This window comes from Pagrus major, chromosome 19 (assembly GCF_040436345.1).
Source record: "Pagrus major chromosome 19, Pma_NU_1.0".
Lineage (NCBI taxonomy): Eukaryota > Metazoa > Chordata > Actinopteri > Spariformes > Sparidae > Pagrus > Pagrus major.
Window position 1 is genome coordinate 27495022 of NC_133233.1, and position 16887 is coordinate 27511908.

General features: G+C 43.2%; 1 protein-coding gene across 1 annotated transcript in view; it reads left to right on the forward strand.

Annotated features, from left to right (window-relative positions):
* Nucleotides 1-16887, forward strand: part of LOC141014356 (sodium channel protein type 3 subunit alpha-like) — a 261166-nt gene that overhangs the window by 35199 nt on the left and 209080 nt on the right. Inside the window, 4 exon segments of the mRNA XM_073488095.1 lie at nucleotides 7141-7305; nucleotides 7506-7649; nucleotides 8707-8825; nucleotides 16644-16733. Coding sequence (XP_073344196.1) covers nucleotides 7183-7305; nucleotides 7506-7649; nucleotides 8707-8825; nucleotides 16644-16733 — 476 coding nt within the window. The 5' untranslated portion in view covers nucleotides 7141-7182.

Genomic DNA, 16887 nt, shown 5'->3' on the forward strand with positions numbered 1-16887 from the left:
CAAAACAATTAGTACAAACTGCAAAACCTTGTTGATAACCTGCAAAAGCATGTCACATGCTCAAAATAGAGGTCATTCCTCAAAACCAAGTATTCCTATCAATGAAAGTGTGTGTGTCATAAAAAAAAGTCCTGACACCATCATTTATGAACAAGGTAGTCAAATGGCTTTGTCGTGTTTTCATTAGGACACTTTACTAGTGTTTCCCAATGCAAAAAAGCCAGATCTTTGTGACCTGAAAATGCTCAAGACTATACACTAACACTATACACAGCCATTTGAAAACTACAGTAAAAGTAACACATTTACACACAAATTATACCTATTAGATAGTTATCACCTCAGTAAACAATAAATGAATTAAAAGATTACAATAAATTCAATGGTAAATATTGCAAATTAAATTTATTATTTCCTACAGGTTTACTTGTGTTTTGTATCTCTGTTTACAGCTCATCACGCCACGTGAATGTTTACTGTTGCTATGGCAACAAGAGACCGCTGACGTTAGCATCTGTTAGCTAGCTTAGCTAAATCATCTGAACAATAATAACCCATAATATCACAATTCGGCGTATTTGAACAAAATTAACCACAACTACCAACAGTCACAGCCCTTTAACTCTGGGCTGATGTGCTGCCACATGTTAGATTGTCAAAGTTAGAAAATAAGGACTTCAGTCCCTGAGGAGCTGCGTTAGCATTAGCGGCAGCTGCGTTAGCATTAGCGGCAGCTGCGTTAGCATTAGCGGCAGCTGCGTTCATCAGTATGCAGTTAGTAAGGTCGCATCACATTCAATGTAAAAACGTTTTTTTACTTTGTTTTGGACATGTCTCAAACATTTAGCCGAGCCAGCCCCAGGCTGACGGTACTGACCCTGTCTGCCTCCACTCGCTCATCATCGTCAGGTCCTCCTCCCTCGTCTCTCCGCGCAGCAGCACCTGTGGCTGCTGGCGGGTCGGTGTCACTGGTCCCGGCACCAAAAAGCTCCGTCAACTTCGCACATTTAGAAGCCTCCACCTCCAGAGACTTCAACTTTTTAATCGCTGTTTCTCAGCTGTTTCTTCCTCTTATCCATTTCAAGTAGCGGACACAGTTTGGAAGATGCTCACTACTACCACTCACTAACGTTACTACTGGCTCAGCAGCAGACAAATATTGGTAGTGACTATTTTGAAATCCTCGAACATTGGTTGTGACATGTCACGACCATCTATATAGAAACCTACGCCCATGATCAGAACGACGTGATGAGTTCACGTGTCGACAGTTTTGTCGTTAATGATCTTCTGTATTTTAAACACGTGAACGAGTCTGAACCAAGAAACCAGAGAGGAGCACAGTAAGATCTCACTGTGGACATTCACAGTTTGTGCAACATGAATGCAGTTTTTTTTCTCCAGATTTGACTTTAAAAAAAATAAAAAATAGATTTCAGTAGTTTTGACTTTATTTCAGAGGCGACGTGGTAACATGGCTGATGATGCAGCAGAGAGAGAGAGAGAGTTTGTAGCTTGCCAGAGGTTGGGAGAAACGCTCGGAGGAGAAAAGAGCAAGCCAAGCGTGCGGCCATTCTGTTCACACACACACACACACACACACACACACACACACACACACACACACACACACACACACACACACACACAGCAGAAGGGTGAGAGAGGCACACACACTGTATCTGATGAATAGCTGAAATGGTATGGAAATAAAGGAGCACAGAATATGCATGCACCTACACCAAGCACATGGCTACACACACACACACACACACACACACACACACACACACACACACACACACACAGGGCTGATGAATGCCTGAAGTAAATGGGAGTGAGGAGCAGACGCTGCTTCCGCTCGCTAAAGGGAGATTCTGTTGTTTTATAAAACACGGCGCGGCTTCTCGACCTCGACCGCGCGTCACTGATGTTTAATATCACGTTACCATGACGATGAGCTGTCGCCTGCGGTCAGTGATGTGCAAAAGTTACGGCTAAGCCCCGCGTTGCAAGTGTCCACGTTCTGGTTCTGGTTTTGCTGCAACGCAACGTGACGTCATCGGACCAATCAGAATCAGACGAGCAGACGTTTTTCATTTCTTTTTCACGTGCGTGCGTGTGTGTGCGTGTGTGTGTGTGTGTGTGTGTGTGTGTTGTGCTGACCTTCATGGAGACCTTTTGAAGAACAACATCTCAATACCCTGAAAATAAAACATTCATTGACATAAACATGGGCGCAGATGTCGTTGGCAGAAATCGTGGTTTGGGTCGGAGAAAGTCCGGTTCTGATCCAACACGTTGTCAAAGACACCTCTTCAGTCGCTGCTGGAGTCACAGAAGTACTCAGAGTTTATTGTGTTTCAGTCAGCAGCCTCAACAGAGTCGAGCCGGTCCCGGGACCAGACTGACCCGGAGCTCTCAGGGCTCCTGGTTCTGATGTTTTTCTGCCCTTCACTGCTTTTATTTCTCATCTTTATTATATTTATTGTCCTTTATTCTTTTTACTGTCTAATCTTTGTTTCTGCTCTTCACTCCTCTGATGTGACGTCGTCTTCTCATCGTCCTTTATTGATTTTATTCTTTTATTTCTATTTTACTTTTTCTTTCTTTTTCTGTGATTTTTCCTTTTATTATTATTATTTTACTTGCAGTTGATCATATTGACTTTTTGCCTTCTTGTTTTAACTCACCTCAGACGAGACTTCCTCCGGTTTGTCTCGACTGTCGAGTGTTTAATCTGTAATATCGTCTCCTGAGTTTCCTGCTTTTGCTTCATTGTCAGAGCACTTTGTAACGTCCGTCAGACCTCATCCAGCCTCTGATCCTTTATTTCCGGGTTTTTGAGGCTATTTACATTTTTATTAGAGATTTCTCACACGTGATTAATAATACTGTCTTCTAACAAACATTTAACATGATGTTCTTCACTCATGATACATCATTCATCTAAAACCTGATTACACTCAGTTAAGTTTAAGTTTTTTCACAACAGTGTACATGTGTACCTCCCAGTAAACACATGATTTCCCTGAGAGTATTTCATTCAGTAACATTTTGATTTGTCACTTGTGGCCTGCATTTTTGTGTTTTCCTCTCCACATAAGGACAAAGGGACAAAAGGTCATAACCCCAAACGTGGGGTATTGACTGACGTGTTTGTGTTGACCACAGACCCATTCAAAAAACCTGTTAACTTGAAGACGAGGGAACGGGATGAGTCCAGGTTTTAGGACTTCTCTGTACGTCATATTTTAATTTGACGATCAGCAGCATCAGTACTGTCTCTCTCTACAGATCGGCTTCATTGATCAGATGTGGAGTCTGTCCAGTCGCACAGTAACGCAGCTGAGAGCAGAAACACGTTTGATTATTTAGTGTTGGTGGTGTGTTTAAGGTCTCTCCGACATCTGTGTTCTGACATTGAGTTTATGCAAGTTGCATTCAGGGACCTAATTACAAATAAAATAGGACGTGAATGAAAACTTATATTACATGTCTGCTGTTTGGTCGACTGGTTTTCAAGAGTGTGACATGTTTATGCATCAGACGTGTGTGTGTGTGTGTGTGTGTGTGTGTGTGCGGCACATGTTTTATGTTTGTTAATAAAGCTGCATGTTTAACAGGCGACACATTCATGTTTATATTACGGGACAGTCGCTGGTGGAGGCCTGAACCTGACTGCAGGAAATATGAAGGGAAATTGGTATGAAGTGTTATATGGCTGCAGGTTTATAGACACACACACACACACACACACACACACACACACACACTGACACCCACGTTACAGTCAGGGTGTGTGCTTCATTCTGTCTTTGACTTTCTGTGTGCATATTTGTGTGTGTGTGTGTGTGTGTGTGTGTGTGTCCTTCCTGAGGGCGATGCCTGTTTGGTTGTCGGGTCGTCTACGTTTTGTGTTGTGACCCAGAAATTCATCCCGTCTCTCTCTCTCTCTCTGTTTCGTAACATCTTCTCTTCACTGTCGGTGTCTGTCGTTAACTCCGGTCTGTTGTTGTCCCTCGTCCCACCAGCATCAAGCTGTGAGTGAATTAAAGTTTAAATTTGCCTTTGAGCAAGGCAGCTGACTGTTACACGAGGAGGAAACCTACTTCCTAAACAAAGATGGAAGCCGGGGTGTTAAACGCTGTGATGAAAGTTAAATGAGACGTCGTCCAACACATTTCTGCTTTGTAGAGATTTAAAATGAAGCGATGGCACACGAGCAGGAGGGCCGGTTCTGTGACTGTCTATTCATAAATAGTTCTAGTAGTTAATCTATAGTTTAATCTATTTTTGTTCTGGTACAGAAAGACTGTAAAGTGGTGCTGATGTTAAAGCATGTTGTAATCCACACGTACTTGAATGCAACACAAAATTAGGCCAGCTGTGTTCTGTCTTTATTTAAACCTGAAGGTCTGGTCGCAGTTTGAGGCCATAACACAGAACAACAACACAAAGACACAATGAGACAGAAAACACAGAGAAACATCATTAGAGACGCTGAAATCAGGAGAAACACTGGACGCTTCTGAAGGCGAGCACATATGAAAGAGTCTGTTCGGTAATTTGATGTTTGTAGCAGCTGTTGTCGTTGGGCCTGAAGCTAAAGGAGAGACGGGGAGGACAGTTAGGATGGATGGTAGAGAAGGAAAGGAGGTAAGGGAAGAGGAAAAAGGGAGCAGGAAAGGACGGGATGAATGGGAGGAGTCTGAAAGTTACTGAATGAGGTCAGGAAAGAGAATTAAAGAAGATTTACAGAAGTGAAAGACAAGATGGAGGACATGAGGAGAAAGAGACGACCAAAGAAACATCAGATGTCTCCAAACAGCTCGTCTGCTGTGATCACAGTCTGCAGGAGAGAAGAGATCACAAATTAATTTGAAAAGACGTTATCTACACGCTCAACATCCGGCTGACCTAATCATTGAACTAGTAACAACATCACCAGACTCCATTAACAAATGTGGTGATTTTAAGAGCTGTTGAGTTAAAACAAACTTTATAACGTAGTGAAACTCTGTCTCTGACAGATTCTGAATCATTGTCTCCTTCTTGTAAATTCAGCATTAAATGAAAACAGTAAGTTGTGTGTTTCCTTGTAAAAAGTGTCAGTTTGTGGCAGCATGGCTGCACCAGCCTGTCTGCTTCTGTGTCTAAAGTGCTAAAGTCTGACCTGCCAACATTTAGCAGCTGTTTGAACACACTGTTTACACTGATTTCACCATTTACACTCAATTTATGAAAGAAGAAACATTTTATTGATGCTAAACATGTCACATTTTACAGATACACTAAACAGTAACCAGTATAGGCGACTTCTTTGTCCCCAGACTCCCTTAACAAATGTGTCAGTTTAGTGAGTTGTTGAGTTGGAGACACTTTATAAACTGTGTGAAACTCTGTCTCTGACTGATTCTGACTGATTTGTTCCTTCTTGTAAATTCGGTAAATGTTCAACATGAACTTCTTTCTGTCTTTGAGTAGAAACATGGCGTCTGTCTGACAAAAACAAAGACGTTGAAGTAAACTTGTTGTATCTGAGATGTGTTTTTCTATCCTGTTCATCATCTCGCGACCTGGCAGACCTGTCTTACAACTTCAGGTGTGCGTTATGTCACTGGTGGTAGACGTCCTGAGCGTGTACGTGACCGAGTGTTGGAGCAGAATGGAAACCAGAACGGAGCAGCTCATCAGCAGCTACTGTGCTTGACATACGGGTGTGTGTGTGTCTGAGACTGAGTGGATGACAGCTTTTGATAAGAATGGAAAACAGAGCTCCATTTTCCTTTTGATGTGGACACACACACACACACACACACACACACACACACACACACACGCACACACACACACACTTTAGAAATCAGATTTGGGAGCTGTGAAGAATAAATGCATGAAGGGTTGAAAAACGAGGCCTGTCTAATCATTCAATTAGGATCCAAGACAGATGGTCTGGACACACACACACACACACACACACACACACACACACACACACCTCACACTTGGTGTCGGTCTTGCTCTCTTCGAACTCTCGTCTCTCACGGTGTACTCCTGTAGTCAATCTCTCTCTCTCTCTCTTTCTCAGTGTAACTCAATACTCGATCGCCCTGTTTCCCCGTGTTAATGAGACGCTATCGTCGACCTGCACTTCATTACCTGGACATCCCATAATAACCTGACTGTATACATGAGTCCTCTCTGTCTCTAGCTTCACAAAGATAACAGTACAAAGACAGCATGTGTTTGGTTGCTTAGTTGCATTAAATAAAATGAATGAGTTTTACTCTTTAATGTCACCTACTTAGTTACTTTCACTTTCAGTTTCTATCACAGATGTTACAAAACAGCACAGAAGATGGCAGAGAAACGTGACTGCTCTTCAGGATCTTCTGTGATGAATCTGTTTTTATTAAAGGCATATTCTGCTCATTTTCAGGTTCATCATTTTGTTTTGGGTTTCTACTGGAACAGGTCTACGTGCCTTAAAGCTCAAATCACAGCCATGTTTGTAGCAACAGATCCAGATATTTCTAAACGTGTTTGAAGTGACGAAACTGGATTGTTTTGTTGAGAAACTGAAACATTTCCATCATGTTCATTTTAAGACAAAACATGATGTTTGACTTGTGTCCATTCCTGACCAGACCTCGAGCACCGTGCTGTCACCACATAAAACTGAACATTGAAGCGAAACAAACGTGAAGTTTCAACTCTTTTTTGGTAGTTTTCAGTTTTTAGCTCCTGTCTCTTTAAGGCCCGCCTCCTGAATACACAGTCTGCTCTGATTGGTCAGCTCACACACGCCTGAGCCAGCACCGCTCACTGTGTCTTTGGTCGCCTCTGTCGTGTTTTTAGCTTCCAGTTAGCTTCCTTCGACATTGTGACATTGTGATGTCACAAAGTCACAGAATTAAAGGCGGGACTGCTGACGAGGCGTTCAGGAGCAGTGTTTTCTGTGGGAGAGAGGAGCTTCTTCTTGGACTTTGGGCTTTTTAACTTTCAAGAACACACTGAAAAAACAAAAAAGCACAGTAAGGCTTGTTTGCAAGTGTCGTACAAGAGTATGTGGTTATCTGCACATTAGATTATTCATTGATGATGAGATATATTGATCCTTTCCGTCTCTGTGTGCAGCTGGTATACTGGGCCAGTCAGCAGCAGGATCAGGATGAGAAGATGGCTGGCTGTGTGTTTCCAATGGGACCAGAGAGCTTTCAGCGCTTCACGCCGGACTCCCTGGCGGCCATCGAGCAGCGCATCGCCCAGGAGGAGGCCCGACGCAACAAACACTACCAGGAGGTACACACAAAAACACACAACCAGGTAGCATTATAATCATTCAGACACAATGAAACAGGAAGCAGACGATGAGATGTTGGTTAAAACCAGAATAAAATGAAGAGATGTGAGGCAGCTCCAGCAGGCAGATGTGAGATGTGTTCCAGATGTGTTGATGGTGTGTGTGTGTGTGTGTGTGTGTGTGTGCGCGTGCGTGCCAGGACCTGGGCGACGTGTTGCTCCCCCGGCCCCGGCCCGACCTGGAGGCAGGAAAACAGCTGCCGCGAATCTTCGCCGACATCCCGTCTCATCTGGTGGGCGTTCCCCTGGAAGACATCGACCCGTACTACTTCAAAGACAAGAGGGTAGGTGACCCAGAGAGAGAGAGAGAGAGAGAGAGAGAGAGAGTGTGTGTGTGTGTGTGTGTGTGTGTGTGAATGTGTTTGTAGGTGAAGGTTTATAGAAACACCCTATCTGCTTTTGGAAAAGCCCTGGAAGATAAATTGACTCTTTGGTAGCCTACTTCACTGAAGACCAGAGGGGAGGTGACTGAGTGTGTGTGTGTGTGTGTTTGTGTGTGTGTGTCTGTGTGTGTGTGTGTGTGTGTGTGTGTGTGTGTAAGAGGCTGTGGTATCAACATTTGCCCTGAGTGATCCGATCACAAGCGGACAGCTTTACGCCCGTCAGTTCACACCTGGCATGAACATCCGTCTCAGGTGACCACTTGTGATCAGATGTCACTTCCTGCTCTATATGCAGATAAACATCTGGGACAAACAGACTCCACGTTTCTACTCAAAGACAGAAAGAAGTTCATGTTGAACATTTGCCGAATTTACAAGAAGGAACAAATAAGTCAGAATCAGTCAGAGACAGAGTTTCACACAGTTTATAAAGTGTCTCCAACTCAACAACTCACTAAACTGACACATTTGTTAAGGGAGTCTGGGGACAAAGAAGTCGCCTATACTGGTTACTGTTTAGTGTATTTGTAAAATGTGACATGTTTAGATCAATAAAATGTTTCTTCTTTCATAAATTGAGTGTAAATGGTGAAATCAGTGTAAACAGTGTGTTCAAACAGCTGCTAAATGTTGGCAGGTCAGACTTTAGCACTTTAGACACAGAAGCAGACAGGCTGGTGCAGCCATGCTGCCACAAACTGACACTTTCTACAAGGAAACAAACAACTTACTGTTTTCATTTAATGCTGAATTTACAAGAAGGAGACAATGATTCAGAATCTGTCAGAGACAGAGTTTCACTACGTTATGAAGTTTGTTTTAGCTCAACAACTCTTAAAATCACTACATTTGTGAAGGGAGTCTGGTGATGTTGTTCAATGGTTGGATCAGTTGAAACAATCTTCTTCTTCTTCTTCCACATGTTAACAGTATTGTTGTGTCTCTGTCTTTCTCACAGACCTTCATAGTCCTGAACAAAGGGAAGGCCATCTTCCGTTTCAGTGCCACATCAGCCCTCTACATCTTCAGCCCTTTCCACCCCATCCGCAGAATCGCCATCAAGATCCTGGTCCACTCATATCCTTGGGCTCTCAGTACGCCTGCTGCTACTGTATGTACTCGTGACGCATGATGCCTCCGCAGTGATATGATCCGCTGCTGCCTGTGGGGGGAGGCTGCGGGGAGGTCAGAGGTCAGAGGTCAGCAGCAGAGCAGCGTCCCTGCAGCCTGGAGGAGCTCAGCGTGGTGTGTGTGAGCGCTCAGGCCACCCTGACGGCAGCACGGGCGATAATGTAAACAAACAGATGAAGGCTGGGTGGTTTGTCACTGCAGGCGTCCGGAGCAGTGAAACAGTGGAGAGCAGTTGGTGGTTAATCCAGTGGAGTTGTGGCAGTGAATGGAGGGAGACTTAGAAACAGTGTTTATTCACGGTTAAAGGGGCAGTGCACAGACGAACACGTGAAGGTCAGTCTGATAGTCATGGTCTGTGAAGGCTTAATGTCCACTGGGGATAAAGGAGGAGGACATGTCCTCCTGACTGCTCCTGTGTCTCCTCAGAGTCTCTGAACGCTGCTGTGTGAGAGAAGAGTTGAAAAAAACATCGATAAACTCGTCCGAGTCGCCTTTAATTATGACCGAGAGCTCAAAGCAAACACCAGTTAATACAGTCAGAAGTGTCTGTGTAAGGTTTTCTGTGGCTCTGCAGGAGGTCTGTGAAGTACGGAAGCCCTGAGGGGCCAGTGAAAGTCTTTTCTCTCTTGTGTTTATGACTTGTGATCGGGTGGGAAAAAGGTTTTCCAGGATAAATTAATAATAATCTGTGACCACAAATACATTTTGTTGATTTTTTGTTTTGTTCCATGAGTGAAAAAAATAAATAATTCTGTGATGAAAATTAGTTTTTTCTCGGCTTTACATGCAGAAAAAATAAAATATAACAAGTTGGGATTTTTCACAGAAACATTTCAGAACTTAATTAGATTATCTGGGCAAAAAAAGTCGTAAACACAGGAGAGGAAATATGAAGTCTGAAGTCTTGTTCTGGACTTGGAGAGATCAGATGACTTTTCACTTTTCGCAGTGTGTCTCCGTGGAGTTACTGTTGGCGTTAGCAGCCTGGCTAATGTCCAGTGTGAGCTAGAAACTCTGATCTCAGGTCTGTGAACAGTCAGTAAAACAGCCGGTCGTATTAATCAGTCGGCAGGTTTTGACGCGTCTCAAGTCGCGGTGGTGAGAGGAGTTGTTCCTCCGTTACCCGGGGACAGTGACCGGGGAGAACGATGACTCTTCCTGTTGGCAGACGTACTTCCTGTTTGTAGGCTGAATAGCACAGTGAAGTGAGCTTCATATCAATGACATTAATAATGGATTGCAATCAGTATTTACTAAGTTAAAATGAAAAAGTTTTCAGTTGCTAGTTTGAGCTTTTAAACAGAAAGTTTGTGTTTCAAACTGGAGGTGTGGAGTTAAGACGACGTGGGCGTCTTATAAAAGGTGCATTGTGGGAAATGTAGGATCCAGTGTTTTGGCAGTTTGACCCATATTTAGGACTAAAAATGTCAGGATATCACAGCTGTTTCACTCATGTCTCACATTTTATAGTTAAATATTTGAAAAAACAATTGTGTCATATTAAATCACTGCACTATCTGTTTTAAATGTTTAATTGAGGATGTAAATGTACGTACGTAAGTGTCTGTGTATGTGTGTGTGTGTGTCTGTGTGTGTGTGTGTGTGTGTGTGTCTGTGTGTGTGTGTTAGCAGGTTTATTGATACGACACGGTGCTCTGTGACGTCTCTGTGCTGACAGGTTAGCATACACAGAGCTGAGTGATCGGCTTCATGCTAACTGTTCAGCTTATACAATGCTGAGTGATGCTAAGCTTCATGCTAACACGCTCGCTGTGCACACAACTCGTTGCTCTGCCCTGATGATTATTCATTAGTCCGGGAGGTTCAGGAGATGTAGTCACACACTGTAGTCATCATGTTTTTATAATATTGTTTCAGTGTTACAGGATTATTAATGTTTATTAATGAGAATTAACATGAACAGCATTCTTTGCTTTGAAGGACATGAAGCTCTTTATAAATCCTGACATATTAAAGGGGTTTGTGATTAATGTAGTTTATCAACCTGCATTTCATGATAATAGAAGATAAGCAGTGGAGGTGTTTACAAATGTAAAATCAATATATTTTGATATATTTGATATATGACTTTAATTTAGGGAGATAAATATAAATGTTATTTTACGAAACACACAAAAAAAATTCAATTTAAATTTGTGAATCAAAACCAATTATTGCAGCGATGACACACACACACGACATTCATTACACATGTAAATAACATTATAGCCAGTGTTATCAAAAGTACCTGAACGTATCTTATATTAAATGTACTGTAATACACTCGTGTACTTGAGACTCACAGTTCATGTACTTAAAGTATTAAATGTTCAAGCACAAGTTAAATATACTCACATCAGTTCACATGTGGAAATACTCACATTTTTACTCAACGCGTCAAATTTGGCAGCTTGGTCAGAGGCCTTAACGGTCAAGTTAACATTATTATGTTGTATGCAACGTCTGGTTACACTTTCAGAATAAAATTAATAAATGAGTGTTAAATAGCTCTCTATCCCAACAGTTATCACAGAGGGTTTGGTCTCTCCTGCTGCTGCTGCTGCTGCTGCTGCTGCTGCTGCTGCTGCTGCTGCTGCTCTGTTTACATCCTGAATCCTCTCCGAGAGTTTACTCTGACTCCTACAGCTGGATGGTTTCCAGGCACAAGTGAAGGAATGACAGCGTATTTACCAATCATGTGTGTGTGTGTGTGTGTGTGTGTTGAAGTGTCGTATTTCTAAGCCAGATATCATCTCGAGCTGTCTGGAGAGCGATAAACATGACCCGTAAATATTTCCCATCAAGGTGGTCTCTGATCTCACACACACGCACACACACACGCACACACACCTGACCTTTGACCTTTTAGTCACTTTTAAAGTTAGGTCATAACAAAATCCATAACTCTGACTTTTTAAATCTTGTAATTTCATCTGTTTACGTCATAATTGACTGAAAGCGTCGGGCCGGTTCGGACTGAGGAGCACAGAGCTGCTGTCTGACAGCGTGAGAGCAGTAAAGCATGTGAACGTGTTCTCGAAGGAGCTGAAAATAAAATAATGAACCTGAGACGAGGTGAAAACATTTTGAGGTGCACTTCCTGTACTAACAGATAAAATGTTGGAGAGGACTACAGGACATGACGTCTCTGCTGCAGCTGCAGGTTAAATTGCAGTAATTGAATGAATTTGCTTAATTTGCTTCAGGGTTTTCGTCCCTGTCCGACACCGTCTTCATACCGCTGGGCCTTCTGAAGCTTTCCAAAAACAGATAATCGACCGTTATACCCGTTACAACTCAAAGTATATCTTCAATTTTCCTTTTCATCATTAACAAACATGTCACTTCCTGTTTGGAGGCCGTAGAACGATATTAAATTAAGCTCCAGGTGTTGTTGAAAAGCCTCCAGGGCTCCAGCTGCGGCGCGTTGGCCGGTCGCTCGTCCCACGCCGCAGTCCAGCTCCACGCCGCCGTCCACCTCGAGCTCCAGACGCCACGCCGACATGACAGATATTACTTCACACCCAAAACTCAGCAGCCTCCCCCTCGACACCCCCCCTCCCCCACCCTCACCTCACACTCGTCTATTTTTACTTCGGGAAGCGGCTGCTGGTGTTGAGAGATGTCGAGCCGGCGGACACGCTGCTGTTGTCAGGAGGATAAGTGGGGGAAGAGGTCGCCGTCGGAGGTGTGGCGCTGCTGATGTGCAGGGTGTGTGTTTGTCTGAGCGTGTTTGTGTGTGTGTGTGTGTGTGTGTGTTATAATGAGAGACGAAACAAAAATTAGAACAAGTGTGTGTTGACTGTTTGAGAACAAGTTGTGTTGGTGAAGTGGACTTTAAGTGTGTGTGTGTGTGTGTGTGTTTGTGTATGAGTGCTCTTTTAAGTGTGTGTGCGATCAAGTGTGTTCTGGATTTATGCCCAACCACAGTGGCGCCACAATGACAAGCTGTGGTGTGAGGTGGACACACACACGGACACACACGCACACAGACACACACGGACACACATTCAACCAGTTGTTGTGATGAAACAAAGGTTGTGTGTTTGTGTTTTTTCCCCTCACTATCGTAGTTTTTGGCTGAAAACAGTGTTTGACTACATTTCCCAGAGGGCCTCTTTCTGGAGGACACACGCTGGACGCTGTGTCCCGTGAGGTTTCGCTCAGGGACCACATTAATCCATCAGACGCCTCAAAGCTGCAAACATCCAGCAGCTGTGTCTCGTTGTGTTCGACTCGTCTGCGTGTCGTTCAGTCTTCATGTGTTGGTGGAGCCGAGCCGTCGTTGTGTTGTGGTTTGAGGAAACACCTGATGGTTTTTTAAAGAATCGTGTCAAACTGTCTGTTTTTTTTTACCACAGTATTAGTGAAGTGTTGTTTTTCTCGCCAAAGCTGTTTGTAAGTCTTTTGGTGTGAGTCCAAGTCGGCTAACAGACGTTCGAGTGAAGTTGATTCAGTTAAAGCTGGGGTCGGTAAGAAACAACAGAGCGGTGTAGTGATGACGGGTTTTTGTAGGCTAACTCTGAAGTTAGCATCGTCCTGGTTCCCTCCACAAAAAGCTGATGAGATTATTCAGATGGATTTTGGATTATTGCAGAAAATAATCTCAAGTTTCTGATCCGTCCAGGTTCTGTTCACCAGATAATCTCCACAGATGAACTCCACTCTGTGATGTTTGAAGCGTAAATTAAATGTGTAGCAGTAAAAAGCTAATGCTAGGCTACAAACAGACGACATCACGGTCACATGACTTAAACGTCTCCACCACTGAGCGTCTTACTGCACAATTACTATCCAGGTTTTCTATAAACTGATCAATGTACGAGTTGTAAAGTCAGAGTCAGAACAGTGTGTAACTAAAGTGGCCTGTGAAGACGGACTAGTGAGCAGATGAGTCTCCGTGTTCGCTGTGAGGACGTTTAATGTCCCCGACAACCTCTGTAGCCTCATTCAGACACTTGTTAGCAACCGCTAACCGTTTTTAACACATGAAGAGCTTTATAATTAAACTGTGGACATTTAATGATGAACAAATCATGTAACTATGTTCAGCCTGTAACACACCTTATTTCACACATTTAACTGAAGACACAGTCAACAAACTCACAGACTTTGAGGCAATGTGCTAACATGCTAACTGATTTCTGGGTTTTAGGACTCATTTCTAAAAAGGGCAGGAGGCACGGAGAAACAACAAGCACATCAGCCCTGCCTGGCACAAAACACACCGCTCCATGGCTCAGGGGCTGTGTGCTTTGTGCTAACTGAGTTAGCTGCTGAACAACAGGCTGAGGGACTGTGTACTGTGAGCGCAGGACACACATGTGACAAAACGTGAACTGAATGTTGTATCATTCGTTGGTCAGACCAGATATTGACCCGCTCGCTCAGGACTTGTGACATCTGTTGCAGTCAACATGTGATACACGATGACTGCCAATCTTTTACTTCAACTTGCAGAAACCAAAGTGTTGCGTTCATATTTCAGTTGAGCGAACATGTAGTGTTGGAGACGAGCTGACTGATGAGGCTGAACAGTCGAACGCCTCCAGGACGAGCAACCTGCACAGTCACGTTAACGAAGTTTAATATATTGTGTTATCGTTAATTGTTGCTGCTGCTGTGTCAGCACTGAATCAGCTTTATGTTAATGTTGTAATATTTATGTGTTGGAGGTCCCACATGACTCTGACAGACTGAACTGACCCTCCCTCCCAGATGATGATCTGATTAGAGGAGTTATTATAGTTTATAGAAAAATATTTAAAAAAACAAATGTTAGTTTTTATTTGAAAGCCACATTATTTTTAAATAAGAGTTGAAATGATCGGTCAATTTGAAGATGGAAGGGACAGGATGTGATTGTTAATTAAATATCTTTTTCACTATTTTAGACCAAATGATTGGTTCTTTCAAAATAAAAGCACTCTGTAGAGCACCTCAAACTCCCCTGAAAGAAATATTTTTAAAATAAATCGTCTGTCTCTGTCTTTAGCTTCTTGTACAAGTGTGTAGCAGCTTTCAATCAAATCAAAATGCAAATCACAAGTGATTAAAAAAGGAGCTTGGGATATTAAAAAAACAAAAAATGGATTTAGAGACAAATATCAGTGATTTAAAAAAGAAAATACAAGAAATAAAAATAATAAATAATCAAAATAATAATATAATAATAATTACAATAATATAATAATGAAAACTACATAATAAAGTAAAACATAAACAAACAAAGAGCAATAATTAGAAAGACTGATGATGGTGCATGCAGAAAGGTACGAGAGGTATAGATGTCCCGGTGGATGTGGGAGGTGTAACGACATTACCGGTACGGTGGCCTGGGAGGTCCATAACAGCAGGGCTATCATTACGGCATAATTAGCTCCTGGCTCTGTGGCGGCGGCGGCGGGGGGACATTTGCGTTGTTTGTCAATCGGTAAGCGTATTATCTCGCCGCCTGCCACCGCGCTCCGGCAACATCATTACAGCCGGCACTCAATCAACAATTACCCTGCAGCTCAAACAACTTTCAGCTGGAGTTTGGGCCGCTTTCACATGGGGAGTATGTTCCTTCTGCCAAATTACAATAATTATGATTCATTTATAGCTGTGATTGACAGCTGAGCAGGTCTCACAAAGTCTCTCCCACCTCATCGCGTGTAGCGTGCTGAACCTGGCAGGTGAAGGTGATATTTAACATGTATCGCTGCCTTCTGACAGTTTGGAAAGTTACCGCTCCCCATTATGTGATGATTAGACAGGAGTGGGCCCATTCTCCCACCGGCGCTGTTAATGGCATATTAATTTGCTGTATTGAATGTGGCAGGCGTCGGAGGGGAGCCGTGAAGCACACATGCTAACCCGGCACAGCCTTTCAGTTCACTTCGTCTTTATTTAGCCCTAATGGGAAATCAGTGAAAGGTATTTAAAAAAAAAGGAACATGTAAAATCACTTCGGCATGTAGTCGCACACACACACACACACACACACACACACACACACACACACACACACACACACACACACACGGTGGCACGAAGACGTTGTTACATTTACATTTCGGGCGTTTAGCTGACACTCTCCACAGAGACTCACAATGAGGGAACAAGTCATAAAAGCTTCAGTTCCTCGATCGGCGGCGTTACACCGAGGACATTTCCATTTTACATCTGAGCCTGTGCTCTTATCCACAGTCACTAAGAGCCCGGAGTCACAGAGAGGCACATTAAAATCGACTGTCTAATTCTCTTTCTGGCACTTATTGTCCTCTGTGCTCAACCTCCACCTGCCACCTGCTACCTGACAAACTCTAACAACTATTTCACACTTCTGAGGCTTCAGCGGGTCAAACCTGATGATATAAAGCACCTTAGAACAGGTGTTACCCAGTCAACCTGATCCCGGCTCAGGATGGACTGTGAGGCTTTATTAAAGCTGTGATATGTTCGGTGTATCCAGCAGGTTTCACTCTTACAAATGTTGGAACAGCAGGTGGAAATGTCCTGATGGCTTGTTAAAAAGATCCGGTGGTTTCAGGCTTATCAGTGTTGAAACGCTGTGGTCGCTCGTTAACAACATCAATTATCATCATTAAAGATATAATATGTCACATTTCTGCACAAAAATATCTAAAAACAACTAGATTTGTAATGCTTGTTATAAATATCCAGTGTTTTCATGTTTATTTATTTAATATAAAGTGAATTTTGAATGTTTCTGCAGGTGTGAACATGATGTGAAACCTTCTTTCTCCTTAACCCGCTCACGTTATTCAGTTTGTTCATCATGTGCACCATCCTGACCAACTGTTGCTTCATGGCCATGTCCGAGCCGGCGTACTGGGCCAAATACGTGGAGTAAGTACACCTGGAAACTTCTCTGTCTGTCTGTCTGTCTGTCTGTCTGTCTGTCTGTCTGTCTGTCTGTCTGTGACCAGTTGTATCCCTCAATCAAAGCGGGAGGGTCGGGGATTCCCGCAGACCGTCTCACCGCTGGTGACTGTAGCGCTGC